At 50.5% G+C, this 17,125-nt stretch overlaps 1 protein-coding gene across 1 annotated transcript in view; it reads right to left on the bottom strand.

The window, feature by feature from the left end:
* The window catches only part of LOC135219104 (NAD-dependent protein deacylase-like), a 182,262-nt gene that overhangs the window by 131,974 nt on the left and 33,163 nt on the right, over positions 1-17,125 (bottom strand). Inside the window, exon 2 of the mRNA XM_064255546.1 lies at positions 3,240-3,415. Coding sequence (XP_064111616.1) covers positions 3,240-3,415 — 176 coding nt within the window. The remainder of the gene's footprint in view (positions 1-3,239; positions 3,416-17,125) is intronic.

Here is a 17,125-nt window from a genome sequence, read left to right as displayed (position 1 = left end):
GGAAAAATACAATTTACCTGCAAAAATTGTGATTTGTTCCTACAAGATATACAAACCCTCAGTCCTTTACATAGGGAAGACTCTGATTGGTGGGAGGAATCTGAGTGAGCCTCTAGAACTGACTGGAGTTCTGCGCACCTAGGCTACTCCTCCTGGTCATAAGAGCGAGGAGTGCCCTGCCTTTGACAACTTGATCGGAGTATAAGAGCTGCATGATCAAGAGTCAGACTTCTGGGCCTTTTCGAAATGAGTGAGGAATCGTGACTCATCCGAAAAAGGGCTGTGAAGAATATTTGGCGTCAGAGACATTAATGCAACGTTCTGGGAAGGGTTTGCATTATTGTCAGTCTCCTTCCTTCCCTTGCTAGAGGAAGGAGCGGGATTGCTTCTATGATTCTGATAAGAAACATAAAAAGGATGCTTATGTCTAAGCTTACCGCATCAATCGTCCAACCAGCCAGTGTGAGTTCGAGTCCTATCCTCAACCCGAAGGAAGATGAGCGGGAGAACTAGATGTGGAAGGGGGAGGGGCCAGTCACTCTCACATCCTTCTTACCTCTACAACTGCACACCATAGACAAGATGCGAGACAGACCCTTAGAAGTCCCGTGATGAGACTTCTTAGGGGGGGGAGACCACCTTCTCTTCTACGGCAAAGCCTTAAAAGTCGAAGGGGAGGAGACATGAAAATATGATGATCTCAAAGAGGAGGATGACAACACTTGGCGAGCTCTCTTCCTCTTCATTCCTCCAAATTCTGCCAGAGTTCTACCATCAGGAGTAGGAAATATCACAGGGCAGAGCAAAAGCTTCGTCCAGTGACATAACTCCAGGGTAGCAGTGGTAAATGAATATAATTATCAGCAGGGGACCAGTACGCACACACTCGAGGATTGGTATCACAGCATGCTACGAGTCACAGGTACAATTCCAAGGTTAGGATAACCAATACAAAGAGCTATCCAACCAATACTGCTGTAAACACCATCACCACTGTAGTCTGTTAAAAAGGAAAAAAAATGATTAAAGTAATAAGGATACTCCTCACGCAAGCAAGGGCACCGCCCTCCAAAGTGATAGAAGATACCCCAAACATCTATACTTTCATCCTTTCACTTACTAATGGATGAAGGTAGAAGAAGAGAGTTACCCGTCAGTAATTTCCAAGCGTAAGTGTAATATTCGGATGAATACATGTTTTGTTACAGGATCAATATCACTCACGTTAAATACATGTCTCATCCTTAAATACATATCTCGTCCTCACGATAAAGGGAGAAAGAATGTAACTAATATGTTGGCATACCTTTGCCGCTGGCTCTAACACAAGTAGAGAGGCGGCTATGAAGATTATCACAACAAGTGGGTTTGTATATTAATTGAAAGACAAGGACAACCTTTGTTTAATATTAATATCAAACGCCGTATATACATATTTATTTAAAATAAAAATAAACCAAAAGGATCCCACAGGGAAAAAAGATCAACGACCAGTCAGCCAGAGCTCACAAACACGTCTTCCTCGGAAGACAGCCGAAAGCAAAGTGGAGTGTTTACATCCGGGCAGGCTATCCTACCCACCTGCCACACGGTAGTTACTGCCTAACCACAAGGAAAAATCTATTTCTGGGCAGTGACCTGTGTCACCTAGTGAAACCCACCCTCTATTTCCACACCATATCTGGCCCAAGCTTGGGTGCTATCTACAGGAATGGTAAACAAAGCACTAGTTGTAGCAGTAGCGGGTAGTGGGGGCCTGGAACGGCTCCTCTGTAGACGAGGGATATTGAGAAAGGAAGAGACTAAATGGCAGGGGGACCTCTGGTAGTGGTTTCACTCTCCCCAGATACCATACCGACACCTTAAATAAAGGTGAGCAAACCGGACTATTCTGGCATTACCATATAGCTTTTTTCTCTGGTATTTATAGCAATATTTATACCTTAGAAATGAGTGCTAAAGGAACCATTTCACGGAGCGACACAGGCTAAGCTCAGAAATAGATTTTTCCTTTGTCAAAATCCCTTTTTTACACTAGGTTTTGCAGCAGTTATCAAAAAAATATTAATCTTAAAAAGTGCATCTAGAGGTGTTTACAAAACCCCAACATGCAAATATCCTGCATGTGTATAGTACAAGTTTAACAAAATCCTTAAATAATTTACTATGACATACGTATATTAAAGCTAATTTGCAACTACGTACAGTGGAACCTCGACATACGAAAGTCCGTACTTAAGAAAAATCCAAGTTACGAAAGCAAAGACAAAGATTTTTTTGTTTCTGCATACAAAAATAATTCAGGTAGTGAAAGGGTAAAGTCTGAGATTCGCCCGGACTGCCGAGAACAATTTTAAAACTTGCGCACCGCCAACTGAGTAGACTGGCCACCATCCTCCAGCTCTCCCATTGGTTCCTGATGCTAGTCACTGCCGTAAGATCCTGCTCTCCTATTGGTCAGGATCTGTCCCATCATGCCTCTATGTAGAAGCATTCCTTGACCATTTTTTGCGGCATGTTATCATAAACACTGGAATTCGTTCGTTCACATACATTTCGTTTGTTAACATAAATTCGTGTTAGTGATTTCGCTTTCGTTGTACTTTAAGTTACTTTATCGTGTTGTGTGTGAACTTAATTACTTACGTTATTAGCCATGGGTCCCAAGAATGTTGCTGAAGTTCACGGAAAGAAGAGGATGCTTTCTATGGAAAACGAAGATGGAGATAATCAAGAAGTTAATGTGTTTCGTAAAGTTTAGTGTTAATGTTTTCTGTCATTTTTTGATGTGTTTCGTAAAGTTAAGTGTTCATGTTTTCTGCCATTTGTTCTCCTCCTCTGTCACTCGAAAGGTAAGGTTCCACATTTTACTCCATATGTACGTACACGTATGTACAGTATTTCTTGTACCATGGACACTAATACACTTTATTTACAGATATAGTATAGGTTATGTTAGGTATTGAATAGTCCAAATTGTTGTTAATTTCATTGTTTATTGGTCAATTTAGCTTTATTATAAAATTTACTGTGGTGATTTTGTAGGGCTTGGAACGAATTAGGCAATTTACATGTAAAACGAAGTTCGAGATACGAAAAAATCAGGTTACGCAGGCCACTTCGGAACGGATTAATCTCATATCCTGAAGCACTAGTGTATAAGACCTCAGGACCTGAAACACAAATACAGTATACTAACTGGTATAAGAAAATGACGAAAGTCATATAACTGCACTTACAGGATTAGGATGTTTACTTTGCATGACTTCTCTGCGATAATGGTAAAATTCCCAAACTAAGGAAGGGTTACGGTGAAAAGCCAATGGACTAGCCAAATCTTGAGCTTGCCAAGTGCGCCAATAACCTCCAGCTCCTCGGAAAGTTGGCACTCCAGACTCTGCAGATACTCCAGCTCCTGCACAAGGCAATGCATTCTTATAAAAACTACACATGTATTTTTAAAAAATGAGATAAACATTTTAAATTAAAGTCAATAATGGAAAAATGACAATTTGTCCAAAATTGCATTTTTCCTAACTATACAAACCTGAGGTCCTTTTACAATAGGAAGGTACTAGCGGCAGCTGGATAGGTCGCAAGCTTTCGAACAAGGGGTTCGGTAGTTAACTGCTTGTCCGACAGGCACGCGCGCGCGACTGGGAGGTAAACAAATCACTTTTGCTTTTGGCCCAAGCAAAAACTGCAGAGTGAGGGGTGGCATGAGGTGGGACTATGTGTAAAAGGACCTCAGGTTTGTATAGTTAGGAATAATGCAATTTTGGACAAATTGTCATTTGTTCCGACACGGCATACAAACCTTCGGTCCTTTTACAATAGGAAGACTCACTTCTTGGTGGGAGGAATCTGAGTCTTTTGTGAACAGACTGGTGTTCGCCCAACCTTGGAATGCCTCCCTGGTCGTAAGAGCGAGGGAGGGATCCAAGCCTCTGTCCGATTGATCGGGGTGTGCACCGCAGGATCAATGGTCAGACCTCTGGACCAAGTACTAAGAGAGAGGCAAGCGGATCTCTTCGTACCAGCAAACAAGAACGTTCCTATTTGCAAGAGGCAACATAAAGTTATGGTTGTCTCTTGTTGGCATCCACTTCCCCCCCCTTGTGAGGAGGAAGTGGTGGATATTCGCTCCCATCCCTAGTGAAAGGGATAGGATGGGGCTCTGTCGAGTAGCTCAACCTGCATCCGTCCTTATCCGCAAGGTGATCGACGTTATAATCCCTCTACCCACAGTAGAGGGGGAGAAAAAGATAGGAAGAGAAGCCAGTCACTCTCTCATTCACTTAATCTATTCTTACAGTCACACCAGGACTCGATGCTGTTCAGCCTGCTAGGGTCTGGGTTAGCTACACAACGTGTTGAGCAGCCACCACGGGTCCCAAGGAAAACGATCCAAGGACCTGTGGGCAATATCCAAAAGGTAGAAGGAGGTGCCAGTGGTCTGGTTGTACCAGACCCCTGCCTTCAGTACCTGCGCCACGAGAAGTTCTTGTGTAACTCGAGGAGTGTACTTCTAGGTCATCTTGGTGCTGACGAAGAGTCTTCAACACTCAGCCTGGGATGTCGAGTTTCTTCAGAAAGCGCGACCGCGCTTTCACAGGACAAAGCAGCATCTCCTTCGCATCGAAGGCGGTGAAGTTCCATTAGGGAGAGGATTGTGAAGGACTCTAACCGATCGTCAGGAACCGAAGGGTTCTGAGTCTTCGCTACGAAGTCGGTACGAAATCGAGCGTCACGAATCTCCATCCCCTGGATGCTTGACTTCGCAGGAAAAGTCATGCAATTACCTCAGAGGAAAAGAAGGGAATGGTCGTATGACCTATCCCTCTTCTCGACTTTAGGTGATGGTCCTGTTACCCATACTGGGTCTATCCGTCTGCGGCGAAGTGTCTCACATTCTCCTATCCCATGCAGTGAAGTTCTTCTTCTCGGTAGTGGATAGGACACCGACACTCAATGGTGGGTGTCGATGGTATGGGTACTGTGACAAGCCGTTAGGACGAAGAAAAGACTGTTATGGAACAACCGAACTAAGTCCACAGCGAAGTTCGTAACTGACTTGGGCGCTCTGACAGCTGCCGACTGACTGCGTTCGGTAGGAGGCAAGTTGTCCAAGCACCCGAGCAAGTCACGTGACCTTCGCCTTAAAAGGGTTATGCCAAGAGACTAAACAAATAATTTGTTCGTCACCGATGCCAGAAGGCGAGGGGTGATGATTCTCTTAAGGCAGGTGCCCAACAGGCGAAAGTCAATTGCCTTCTAGGGACCGAGGTCCCTGATGGCAAGATATCTCATAGTATAGTTGATTCTCAGCTAAGGAGGAAACAACACTATGTGTCGTTGAAGACGAAGGTGTACAGAAAATGCAACCTACGTCTTCACAGCTGAACCGAGAGAAGGATTCTCAAGATTCTGAACCTGTGCTACAAAGACTGAGAACGCTAACCGCTATTCATTGCTGTCCGGTGAGGATCGTAGTTGCAATAAAAGCGGAGCGCTTTTCAGTAATGAAGACACAGGAAATTACTGCCTGAAGAACTGCTTCTCAGTGGGCTGAACATTTGGAAGTAGAGCTGTCAGGTCGGAGAGTAGGCGATGTCTTCTGACACATCTGTTAATTCGGAGCGAACAATGAATAATTGCACACCTACGAATACGAGATATTTTGAAGACAAACTCAGATGTCTGCAAAAATCATTCGCATTATCGCGGTGCGATGCAGCGGGAGACCCTAGTACAGACTTCTGTTACCGTGCGGTAAACAGAAAGATGAAAGAGTCCAAGAGATATCTCTGTTGAAAATTCTCGCAATGTCGAAGGCGATGAAATCGAGCGTCCACAGCAGTAGATGGTCCTTCATTATTGCGAGAATCCCTGTTAATCAGAGACCTAAGTCCATGATTGTTGGGTAGAGATACGGTTCGGTTGGTAGTCAATCAAACCTGGGAAGAGAGAGACGTAACCGACCGTGCATCTCGGAGACCTAGCTGATACTGAGCTGCTATCAGGCAGTTCAATACGCAGTAGCTCTCGGTGACTCGTCATCCTGAGTTGCCAGTTAATCCCTTCCACGAAGGAATGCGTTCAGCTAGAAACCATCGAGCATAAAGAATACGCTCGAGCAATTATATTTAAACGAAACGGATTTCGGTAAATACAAAAGCTGATTTGGTGTTGTCGTGACAATACCAAGTATCTAAAATCGAAACTGATAACTGCTGGGAGGTTGCAGGCAACCCCGAGTTGCAGTTCAATTAAGATATAATTCGTCTCGGTCACAAATGACAATTTGTCCAAAATTGCATTTTTCCTAACTATACAAACCTGAGGTCCTTTTACAATAGGAAGGTACTAGCGGCAGCTGGAGAGGTCGTAAGCTTTCGAACAAGGGGTTCGGTAGTTAACTGCTTGTCCGACAGGCGCGCGCGCGCGACTGGTAGGTAAACAAATCACTTTTGCTTTTGGCCCAAGCAAAAACTGCAGAGTGAGGGGTGGCATGAGGTGGGGCTATGTGTAAAAGGGACCTCAGGTTTGTATAGTTAGGAAAAATGCAATTTTGGACAAATTGTCATTTGTTCCGACACGGCATACAAACCTTCGGTCCTTGTTTTACAATAGGAAGACTCACTTCTTGGTGGGTGGAATCTGAGTCTTTTGTGAACAGACTGGTGTTCGCCCAACCTTGGAAGCCTCCCTGGTCGTAAGAGCGAGGGAGGGATCCAAGCCTCTGTCCGATTGATCGGGGTGTATGCACCGCAGGGATCAATGGGTCAGACCTCTGGACCAAGTACTAAGAGAGAGGCAAAGCGGTATCTCTTCGTACCAGCAAACAAGAACAAGTTCCTATTTGCAAGAGGCAACAACGTTATGGTTTGTCTCTTGTTGGCATCCACTTCCCCCCCTTGTAGGAGGAAGTGGTGGATATTCGCTCCCATCCTAGTGAAAGGGATAGGATGGGGCTCTGTCGAGTAGCTCACCGGCATCTCGTCCTTATCCAGCAAGGTGGTATGACCGTATCCCTCTACCCACAGGTAGAGGGGTAGAAAAAGATAGGAAGAGAAGCCAGTCACTCTCTCATTCACTTATCTATTTTCTTACAGTCACACCAGGACTCGATGCTGTTCAGCCTGCTAGGGTGGGTGGGTTAGCTACACAACGTGTTGAGCAGCCACCACGGGTCCTAAGGAAAACGATCCAAGGACCTGTGGGCAATATCCAAAAGGTAGAAGGAGGTGCCAGTGGTCTGGTTGTACCAGACCCCTGCCTTCAGCCTGCGCCACGGAAAAGAAGTTCTTGTGTAACTCGAGGGAGTGTACTTCTAGGTCATCTTGGTGGCTGACGAAGAGTCTTCAACACTCCTGCCTGGGATGTCGAGTTTCTTCAGAAAGCGCGGTCGCGCTTTCACAGGACAAAGCAGCATCTCCTTCGCATCGAAGGCGGGTGAAGTCCATTAGGGAGGGGACTGTGAAGGACTCTAAACCGACTCGTCAGGATAACCGAAGGGTTCAGAGTCTTTCCGCTACGAAATTCGGGTACGAAATCGAGCGTCACGAATCCCCATCCCCTGGATGCTTGACTTCGCAGGCAAAGTCATGCAATTACCTCAGAGGAAAAGAAGGGAATTTCGGAATGACCTATCCCTCTTCTCGACATTCGGTGATGTCCTGTACCCATACTGGTCTATCCGTCTGCAGCGAAGTTGTTGTTCTCGGTAGTGGATAGGACACCGACACTCAATGTTGGGTGTCGATGGTATGGGTACTGTGACAAGCCGTTAGGACGAAGAAAAGATTGTTATGGAACAACGAACTAAGTTCCACAGCGAAGTTCGTAACAGACTTGGGCGCTCTGACAGCTGCCTACTGACTGCGTTCGGTAGGAGGCAAGTTGTCCAAGCACCCGAGCAATCACGTGACCTTCGCCTTAACAGGGTTATGCCAAGAGGACTAAACAAATAATTTGTTCGTCACCGATGCCAGAAGGCAAGGTGATGACTCTCTTAAGGCATGTGCCCAACAGGCGAAAGTCAATTGCCTTCTAGAGACCGCGGTCCTTGATGGCAAGATATCTCATAGTATAGTTGATTCTCGGGTAAGGAGAAAACAACACTATGTGACGTTGAAGACGAAGGTTGTACAGAAAATGCAACCTACGTTTTCACAGCTGAACCGATGAGAGGGATTCTCAAGATTCTGAACCTGTGCTACAAAGACTGAGCAACGCTAACCGCTATTGATTGCTGTCCGGTGAGGTTACCGTAGTTTGCAATAAAAGCGGAGCGCTTCCAGTAATGAAGACAGGGAACTACTCGCCTGAAGAACTGCTTCTCATGGGCTGAACATTTGAAGTAGAGCTGTCAGGTCGGAGAGTAGGCGATGTCTTCTGACATATCTGTTAATTCGGGGCGAGCAATGAAATTGCACACCTACGAATACGAGATATTTTGAAGACAAACTCAGATGTCTGCAAAAATCATTCGCATTATCGCAGTGCGATGCAGCGGTTGACTAGTACAGACTTCTGTTACCGTGCGGTAACAGAAAGATGACAGAGTCCAAGAGATATTCTCTGTTGAAAATTCTTCGCAATGTCGAAGGCGATGAAATCGAGCGTTCACAGCAGTAGATGGTCCTTCATTATTGCGAGAATCCCCGTTAATCAGAGACCTAAGTCCATGATTGTTGGGCAGAGATACGGTTCGGTAGTCAATCCAACCAGGGGAGAGAGAGACGTAACGTAACCGAAACACCGTGCATCTCAGAGACCTAGCTGATACTGAGCCGCTATCAGGCAGTTCAATACGCAGTAGCTCTCGGTGACTCGTCATCCTGAGTTGCCAGGTAAATCCATTATTCCACGAAGGAATGCGTTCGGCTAGAACCATCGAGCATAAAGAATACGCTCGAGCAATTATATTTAACCGAAACGGATTTCGGTAAATACAAAAGCTGATTTGGTGTTGTCATGACAATACCAAGTATCTAAAATCGAAACTGATAACTGCTGGGAGGTTGCAGGCAACCCCGAGTTGCAGTTCAATTAAGATACAATTCGTCTCGGTCACAAACCGTAGAGTTAACTACGGTATGCGCCTACCCCACGGTACAATTCAACTGTTAAAGAATCATGTCGCGAGGGTAATATACGTAGTATATTTGTAGGTTCTGTACCACGACCTCCATCCTAAATTCTTTCCCCTCGAGGAATGAGAATAAGGATTGGGAGATCGACCGCCTTCGTTCTCTTATTCAAGAGAGTGAAGGAGAAGTCTTTCCTAAAGGAAAGCTTCAATGGGTGAACAGAATACCCAGAAGACGATTAGTTTCACAAGCCAAACTGGAAGTTCCCTCCGTTCTTCTCTATTCCAGGTTAAGCGCCTACTGTGAGATACTCTTCTTTCAGCAGCGGTCTTCTTCCAAATGCTAGAAATTACAGGAATTCGAGCATAAGCGAGGTTCCCGATTATCGTGTAACAATTATCGAGGGTTCTCGCTCACTTTGGACCGTGGTCTCGGCCTGAGTGTTGGAGATCGTAAAAACTCGAACTCTGAGTAGCGCTAGAAATTCCGTAGATTCTAAGCACTCTGCGAAAACCCCCCACGAATTCGTCAGACGATATCGGCTGGTGGTCCTCTCGATTCCCGTAGAAATCGAGAAAGGGGCAGGATCCCTCCTCAATGACCGGGGCTTACGTCAGGTAGGACCCGAAGGTCCCCCCGGTAGCGCAGCCCCTAACGTGGGATCTTACAGAGAAATCTCTGTAGGATCCCTCCCCTTTCCTTTCCCTCGTAGCCGTAAGGAGAGAGGGAATGGGGGAGGAATTGGATACTGGCTCGCCTTCCCAGCGGATCTAGCAGTGGAGAAGAAAAGGAGCAGCCATCGCCTTACGGCGATGGGCCAATCTCAGAGCTGGGAAAACGTATCGTCAGGAGAAAAACGTTTTCCCGAGGAGGGTTACGAACTCTACTGTAGGTAAGTGTCTGCCGCCACTGTGAACGTCGTCTGGGTGGGGCTGATCGACACCTGACAGTAGAGAGCCGATACCGCTCCGACTCATTTCAGTCCTCGTCGAGGTCGAAACCTCAGGAGGACCGAAGGGGTATTTAAATACGGTGTGCCGAAGACACGTATAAACGCCTCTGTCGCAGTAGAGGAGGTGAAGTAGCTTGTTCGACCGTCCAGAACTGAGAGAGCCTTCTTGTCCGGAGACGAGAGACTACCTGGTTCAACACAGTCGGCAAGCTCCGATCGCGGCCGACCCACCGTCGATTTGGGTTCCCTCTCGGGCCCCAAAACGACTCGAGCCGAGACACGGCTCTGCTGGTGGGAGCGGCGATCCTTCCCGAGGTCATTGTGCTGACGAATCAGCGCCGTAACCTCGGCAAAGTTCCTCTGGATCTCGGAAGTCACAGCATCTTGCAGAGTGGGACCGTTTAAGCCCTTCGAACAAGAGCATATTCCGAGAACCTTCCTCCTAAGAAGGGGGGAACAGCGACAGCCCTCTCGGTCTTCCCCATCCACTTGCGCATACGCCCTGGCCGGGTCCAAGAACCGTGACTGGCACGTAGGGTCGTTGTGGTGGGATCATGAGGGGCGCACCCTCACGATCACTCCTCAATACCTCGTTCTCCCTCCCGGTGTCAACCCGAGGTGGTTGAAGGTACGGGGGAGAGGCAGACCTGACGCTCCCTCGTTGCTCGCTGGCAGAACCAGCAGGCTTGGAGGGCTGCAGGCGACTCGTCACCCGCCGGTGGGCGATCGAGCTGCAGGCCTGGTCGAACCGTCTCGCTGTGGAGAACGGCTGGACTGAGCACAGCGGCCCCGATCTCGAGTGTCCAGAAGAGCTGGTGCTGGTTGCCAGTACCCGATCGCTCTCTGTGAGAGCGACGGTCAGGCGACTGCAGGCCTCCACTGTCACAGTAGAGACCGGTGCTTGTCCTCACGGCACGGTCACGTCGCTGGTTCCAGCCGTGGCTGGCACCGGCAAACGGGAGGACCTCTTCCCAGCCTCAGCCCGTGGCCAGGGTCGTGGACCGTCAGGTCGGTCCCCGGGTAGCCAGCTGTTCGCCGCGAGAGCCGAGAGCTGGTCTGGTGAGAGTCGCGTGAGCGGCTGTCACCAGTCTTGCCGCAACCCCGTAGCCGTGAACCTGACGCTGAGCGGACTCAGAGGTCTGGTTCCTGGAATGCAACGGTCGCTGGTAGGCGACCGTACACTCGGTACCTCCCGCGAACGAGAGGCCGAGACGGACCCTGATGCAGTGGCAGCACCACTGACACCAGCGGGAGGAAGTACCGGTGTTAGCCGGTACCCCTCTGGTCCCGATAGTCTTCTTCCTTGCGGAAGAAGAGACGGGTCCCCGCTCCGAAGGAGCAGGAGGACCAGCGGAAGGAACCCTCCCGTCCCACGAGGTGAGACGGGTCCCGAGAAAGCTCCCGAGGAAGCTTCTTAGGAGGGAGGAGGCGACCTTCTTCTTCCTCGGCTGTAAAGCCTTAGAAAGTCGAAGGGGAAGAGGCGGCGGCCGACGCACGATGAAGAAGATGAAGACGACGACCACGACACCTTCCTCCTCTTCTTCGTCAGCTTCCTCAGGACAGACGTAAGATCTGCTATCCAGGGCGGAGCCGGGGCTGCTGTAGCCGAAGCCACAGGGCCCGGACGCACCTGTACAGACAGACCAAAGTCTGGGGTAGTACCACCACGAACAGGACGACATCAGCAGGTATGGGCATCTCAGGAACAGGCAGGCACGGCCAGCACATCATCGGTAGGGACAGCCAGGCCAGCAAAACGGCCGGAAACAGCCCAGTGGCAGCAACGGCAGGGACAGCCAGCGCAGCAACTGCATCCCAGAATCGGCAGGTACGGCAGGCAGCACCGGAAACACAGGAAGTGGAGCAGCAGCCAGCAACATCCTGGTACCGGCGGCAGGTCCAGGGGGGGGCGAGTTCTAGGGCAGCGGAAGTGTGGTCGCTGCAGCGCGGCAACCACGAGCGGCGGCGGCACGCCCCCCTCTCGGTACGGCGAACGGCACTTCACAGCGGCTGTAGGCAAGACTGATACCACGTGAGTGGCGAGTACACCAGGTGAGGAGGGACGTCGTCACCTGGTTGCGTGGTCACCACTCCATGGGTGACCGCAGTAGGCCCAGACATAGAACCGCAGCCCCTGGACACCAGCACGCTCTGCAATTGGAAGGACGCCCATACCTCACCAAGGTCCACGCTCGTGGCAGTAGCACCTGCGGAAATAATAGTAGTAGCGATTAATTGTGGGGAAATCCCCTCGTGCGGGGGTTTGATTCCCTCCCGAACGAGTGGAAGACCCCTAACTACAAATTGTACATCGGGCACCGAGGCGCCCTCCCCGCTGCTCGGACCGGATCGGGCGAGGAGAAGAAGAACGCCGATAACCTCCCCCCCCCCCAAGGGGAAGAGCCATCTGTGGGAACTGAGCGGGGGGGGGGTCTCGTTCCCCACCCCCTCCCCCGCACAGTACCCATGTACGCAACAACAAAATAAGAAGCCCTAGAGCAATCGTGCCATCGGCACGAATACCAAGGCATAAGGATCAATTCCCTGACTGAGCGGTAACTTGAACCAAATAATATTGATGCAATCAATAATAAGGAACAAAATGAAAATGCATCTTGCAAAAACGATTCACTTCACAATGAATAAGGGCTCGGATCGAGCGCATTTGCGCCCTCGGTACCGAGCGCAAGGGTGAAAGGTTCCATTCCTTACCTTTATGGATCAAGGTTTCTGGAAACCCTTGATCCATAATGAATTGATGCAATCAACAAATATATGAAAATGAAAAGACTACTGCGCTTGCGATTTCACTTCATACAAATAAAAAGGGGAAGGATCAATTCCCGTGAATGCGGAACATTGATCCCAGTCAACAAAGCAATCTCAATAAAAAAATGAAAATGAAAAAGAAACTGCACTTGCGATTTCACTTCATTCAAAATAAAAAGGGGGAAGGATCAATCTCCGGGTAAGCTCGGAAACTGATCCAAAATGAGTATTGCTACAATAAAAAATAATATATGAAAATGAAAAAGAATACTGTACTTGCGATTCCACTTTCATACGAATAAGTTTCCGTGCGAGCGCATTCGTTCGGCAACGGGCATACAGGTCAAAAAAATATAAATGAAAAGAGCACTTACTTACGATTTTTTCATCTACACATTTCCAACCCAATATACGCTCGGAGCGAGCGCTCCCGCCCTCGGCACCGAGCATACACAATACGAGGATCATTCTGGGAAAATGAATTCCCGCAATTACGCCCTTCAGTCCCGGCACTCGGGTAATCGGAGGGCGTTGTGAAGCCAAGATCCTTTAATTCACAATTGAATTCAATGAAATGATTGTACTTACAATTCAGTTTCACTAGATACATAGAAAAAGAAAAAACACAATCATGCGAAAGCAAACGACGATGAAGCGGGCAGAGAGCGATGATACACGTCCACACGCCAGCAGGCCGAAAGCAAAAGTATTTGTTTACCTACCGTCGCGCGCGCGCGCCTGTCGGACAAGCAGTTAACTACCGAACCCCTTGTTCGAAAGCTTACGACCTATCCAGCTGCCGCTAGTACCTTCCTATTGTAAAAGGACCGAAGGTTTGTATGCCGTGTCGGAACAACCGTAGAGTTAACTACGGTATGCGCCTACCCCCCGGACAATTCAACTGTTAAAAGAAATCATGTCGCGAGGGTAATATACGTAGTATATTTGTAGGTTCTGTACCACGACCTCCATCCTAAATTCTTTTCCCCTCGAGGAATGAGAATAAGGATTGGAGATCGACCGCCTTCGTTCTCTAGTCAAGAGAGTGAAGGAGAAGTCTTCCCAAAGGAAAAGCTTTCAATGGTGAAACAGAATACCGAAGACGATAGTTCAAGCCAAAACTGGAAGTTCCGTCTGTTCTTCTCTATTCCAGGTTAATCGCCTACTGTGAGATACTCTTCTTTCAGCAGCAGTCTTCTTCCAAATGCTAGAAATTACAGGAATTCGAGCATAAGCGAGGTTCCCGATTATCGAGTAACAATTATCGGGGATTCTCGCTCACTTTGGACCGTGGTCTCGCCTAAGTGTTTGGAGATCGTAAAAAACTCGAAACACTCTGAGTGCGCTAGAAATTCCGTAGAATTCTAAGCACTCTGCGAAACCCCCACCGAATTCGTCAAACGATATCGGCTGGTGGGTCCTCTCGATTCCCGTAGAAATCAAGAAAGGGGCAGGATCCCTCCTCAACGACCGGGGCTTACGTCAGGTAGGACCCGAAAGGTCCCCCCGGGTAGCGCAGCCCCTAACGTGGGATCTTACAGAGAAATCTCTGTAGGATCCTCCCCTTTCCCTCGTAGCCGTAAGGAGAGAGGGAATGGGGGAGGAATTGGATACTGGCTCGCCTTCCCAGCGGAACTAGCAGTTGGAGAAGAAAAGGAGCAGCCATCGCCTTACGGCGATGGCCGCTCAGAGCCTGGGAAAACATATCGTCAGGAGAAAAACGTTTTCACCCGAGGAGGGTTACGAACTCATACTGTAGGTAAGGGTCTGCTGCCACTGTGAAACGTCGTCTGGGTGGGGCTGATCGACACCTGACAGGAGAGAGCCGATACCATCCTCTCCGACTCATTCCAGTCCTCGTCGAGGTCGAAACCTCTCAGGAGGACCGAAGGGGTATTCAAAGAAATACGGTGTCCGAAGACACGTACGCCTCTGTCGCAGTAGAGGAGGTGAAGTAGCTTGTTCGACCGGCCAGAACTGAGAGAGCCTTCTTGTCCGGAGACGAGAGACTACCTGGTTCAACACAGTCGGCAAGCTCCGATCGCGGCAGACCCACCGTCGATTTGGGTTCCCTCTCGGGAACCAAAACGACTCGAGCCGAGATGTGGCTCTGCTGGTGGGAGCGGCGATCCTTCCCCGAGGTCGTTGTGCTGACGAATCAGCGCCATAACCTCGGCAAAGTTCCTCTGGATCTCGGAAGTCACAGCATCTTGCAGAGTAGGACCGTTAAGCCCTTCGCGAACAAGAGCATATTCCGAGAACCTTCCTCCTAAGAGGGGGAAACAGCGACAGCCCTCTCGGTCTCTCCATCCACTTGCGCATACGTCCTGGCCGGTCCAAGAACCGTGCCTGGCACGTAGGGCGTCGTGGTGGGATCATGAGGGGCGCACCCCTCACGAATCACTTACCTCAATACCTCGCTCCTCCCGTGTACCCGAGGAGGTTGAAGGTACGGGAGAGGCAGACCTGACGCTCCCACCTCTCGTCGCTGGCAGAACCAGCAGGCTTGGAGGGCTGCAGGCGATCGTCAACCCGCGGTGGCGATCGAGCTGCAGGCCTGGTCGAAAGACGTCTCGCTGTGGAGAAACGGCTGGACTGAGCACACCGCGGCCCCGATCTCGAGTGTCAGAAGAGTGGTGCTGGTTGCCGTACCTGATCGCTCTCTGTGAGAGCGACGGTCAGGCGACCTGCAGGCTCCACTGTCACAGTGAGACCGGTGCTTGTCCTCACGGCACGTCACGTCGCTGGTTCCAGCCGTGGCTGGCACCGGCGAACGGGGGGACCTCTTCCCAGCCTCAGCCCGTGGCCGGTCGTGGACCGTCACGTCATCCCGGGTAGCCAGCTGGTCGCCGCGAGAGCGAGAGCTGGTCTGGTGAGAGTCGCGTGAGCGGCTGTCACCAGTCTTCCGCTCCATGCCGTGAACCTGACGCTGAGCGGGCTCAGAGGTCTGGTTCCTGGCTGCACGGTCGCTGGTAGGCGACCGTACACTCGGTACCTCCCGCGAACGATGAGCCGAGACGGACCCTGATGCAGTGGCAGAACCACTGACACCCAGGCGAGGAAGTACCGGTGTTAGCCGGTACCCCTCTGGTCCCCGTAGTCTTCTTCCTTGCGAAGAAGAGACGGGCCCCGCTCCCGAAGGAGAGGAGGACCAGCGGAAGGGGAAAACCCTCCCGTCCCACCGAGGTGAGACGGGTCCCGAGAAGTTCCCGAGGGAGACTTCTTAGGAGGGAGGAGGCAACCTTCTTCTTCCTCGGCTGTGAAGCCTTAGAAGTCGAAGGGAAGAGGGCGGCAGCCGACGACGATGAAGAAGATGAAGGCGACGTTCCTCCTCTTCTTCGTCAGCTTCCTCAGGACAGACGTAAGATCTGCCATCCAGGGCGGAGCCGGGGCTGCTGTAGCCGAAGCCACAGGGCCCGGACGCACCTGTATAGACAGACCAAAGTCTGGGGTAGTAACAACACGAACAGGGACGACGTCAGCAGGTATGGGCATCTCAGGAACAGCAGGCACAGCCAGCCAACCAAGCATCGCAGGGGACAGCCAGTAGCAGCAACGGCAGGGACAGCCAGCGCAGCAACGCAGGGACAGCCAGCGCAGCAACTGCATGAAACAGTCAGCAAAAGGAATCGGCAGGTACGGCAGGCCAGCACCGGAAACACAGGAGGTGGAGCAGCAGCCAGCACAGCATCCTGGTGAACCGGCGGCAGGTCCAGGGGCGAGCTCTACGGCAGTGAAGTGTGGTCGCGGCAGAGCGCAACCACGAGCGGCGGCAGGCACGCCCCCCTCTCGGCTACGGCGAACGGCACAACTTACAGCGGCCTGTAGGCAAGACTGTTACCACGTGAGGCGAGTACACCAGGTGAGGAGGGACGTCGTCACCTGGAGTCGATATCGTTGTCGTGGTCACCACTCCATGGGTGACCGCAGCAGGCCCAGACTAGAACCGCCGCGCCCCTGACACTAGGCACGCCCTGGCAAATCGAGAAGGACGCCCATACCTCACCAAGGTCCACCCTCGTGGCAATAGCACCTGCGGCAAATAACAGTAGTAGTGATTAGTGGGGGGGAAGTCCCCTCGCGCGGGGGGGTGAGCCCCACACCGAAACGAGCGGGAGACCCCGAATACAATGTACATCGGGCACCAAGCGCCCTCCCCCCCCCCGCGCTCGACGGATCGGGCGAGGAGGAAGAACCAGATAACCTCCCCCCGAAGGGGAAGGGCCATCTGTGGGAGCTGAGCGGGGGGGGGGGGGGGGGGGGGGGGGATTCTTCGTTCCCCACCCCCGCACAGCACCCATGTACCCAA

This window comes from Macrobrachium nipponense, chromosome 1 (assembly GCF_015104395.2).
Source record: "Macrobrachium nipponense isolate FS-2020 chromosome 1, ASM1510439v2, whole genome shotgun sequence".
NCBI lineage: Eukaryota > Metazoa > Arthropoda > Malacostraca > Decapoda > Palaemonidae > Macrobrachium > Macrobrachium nipponense.
This window is presented reverse-complemented; position numbering and strand designations above follow the sequence as displayed.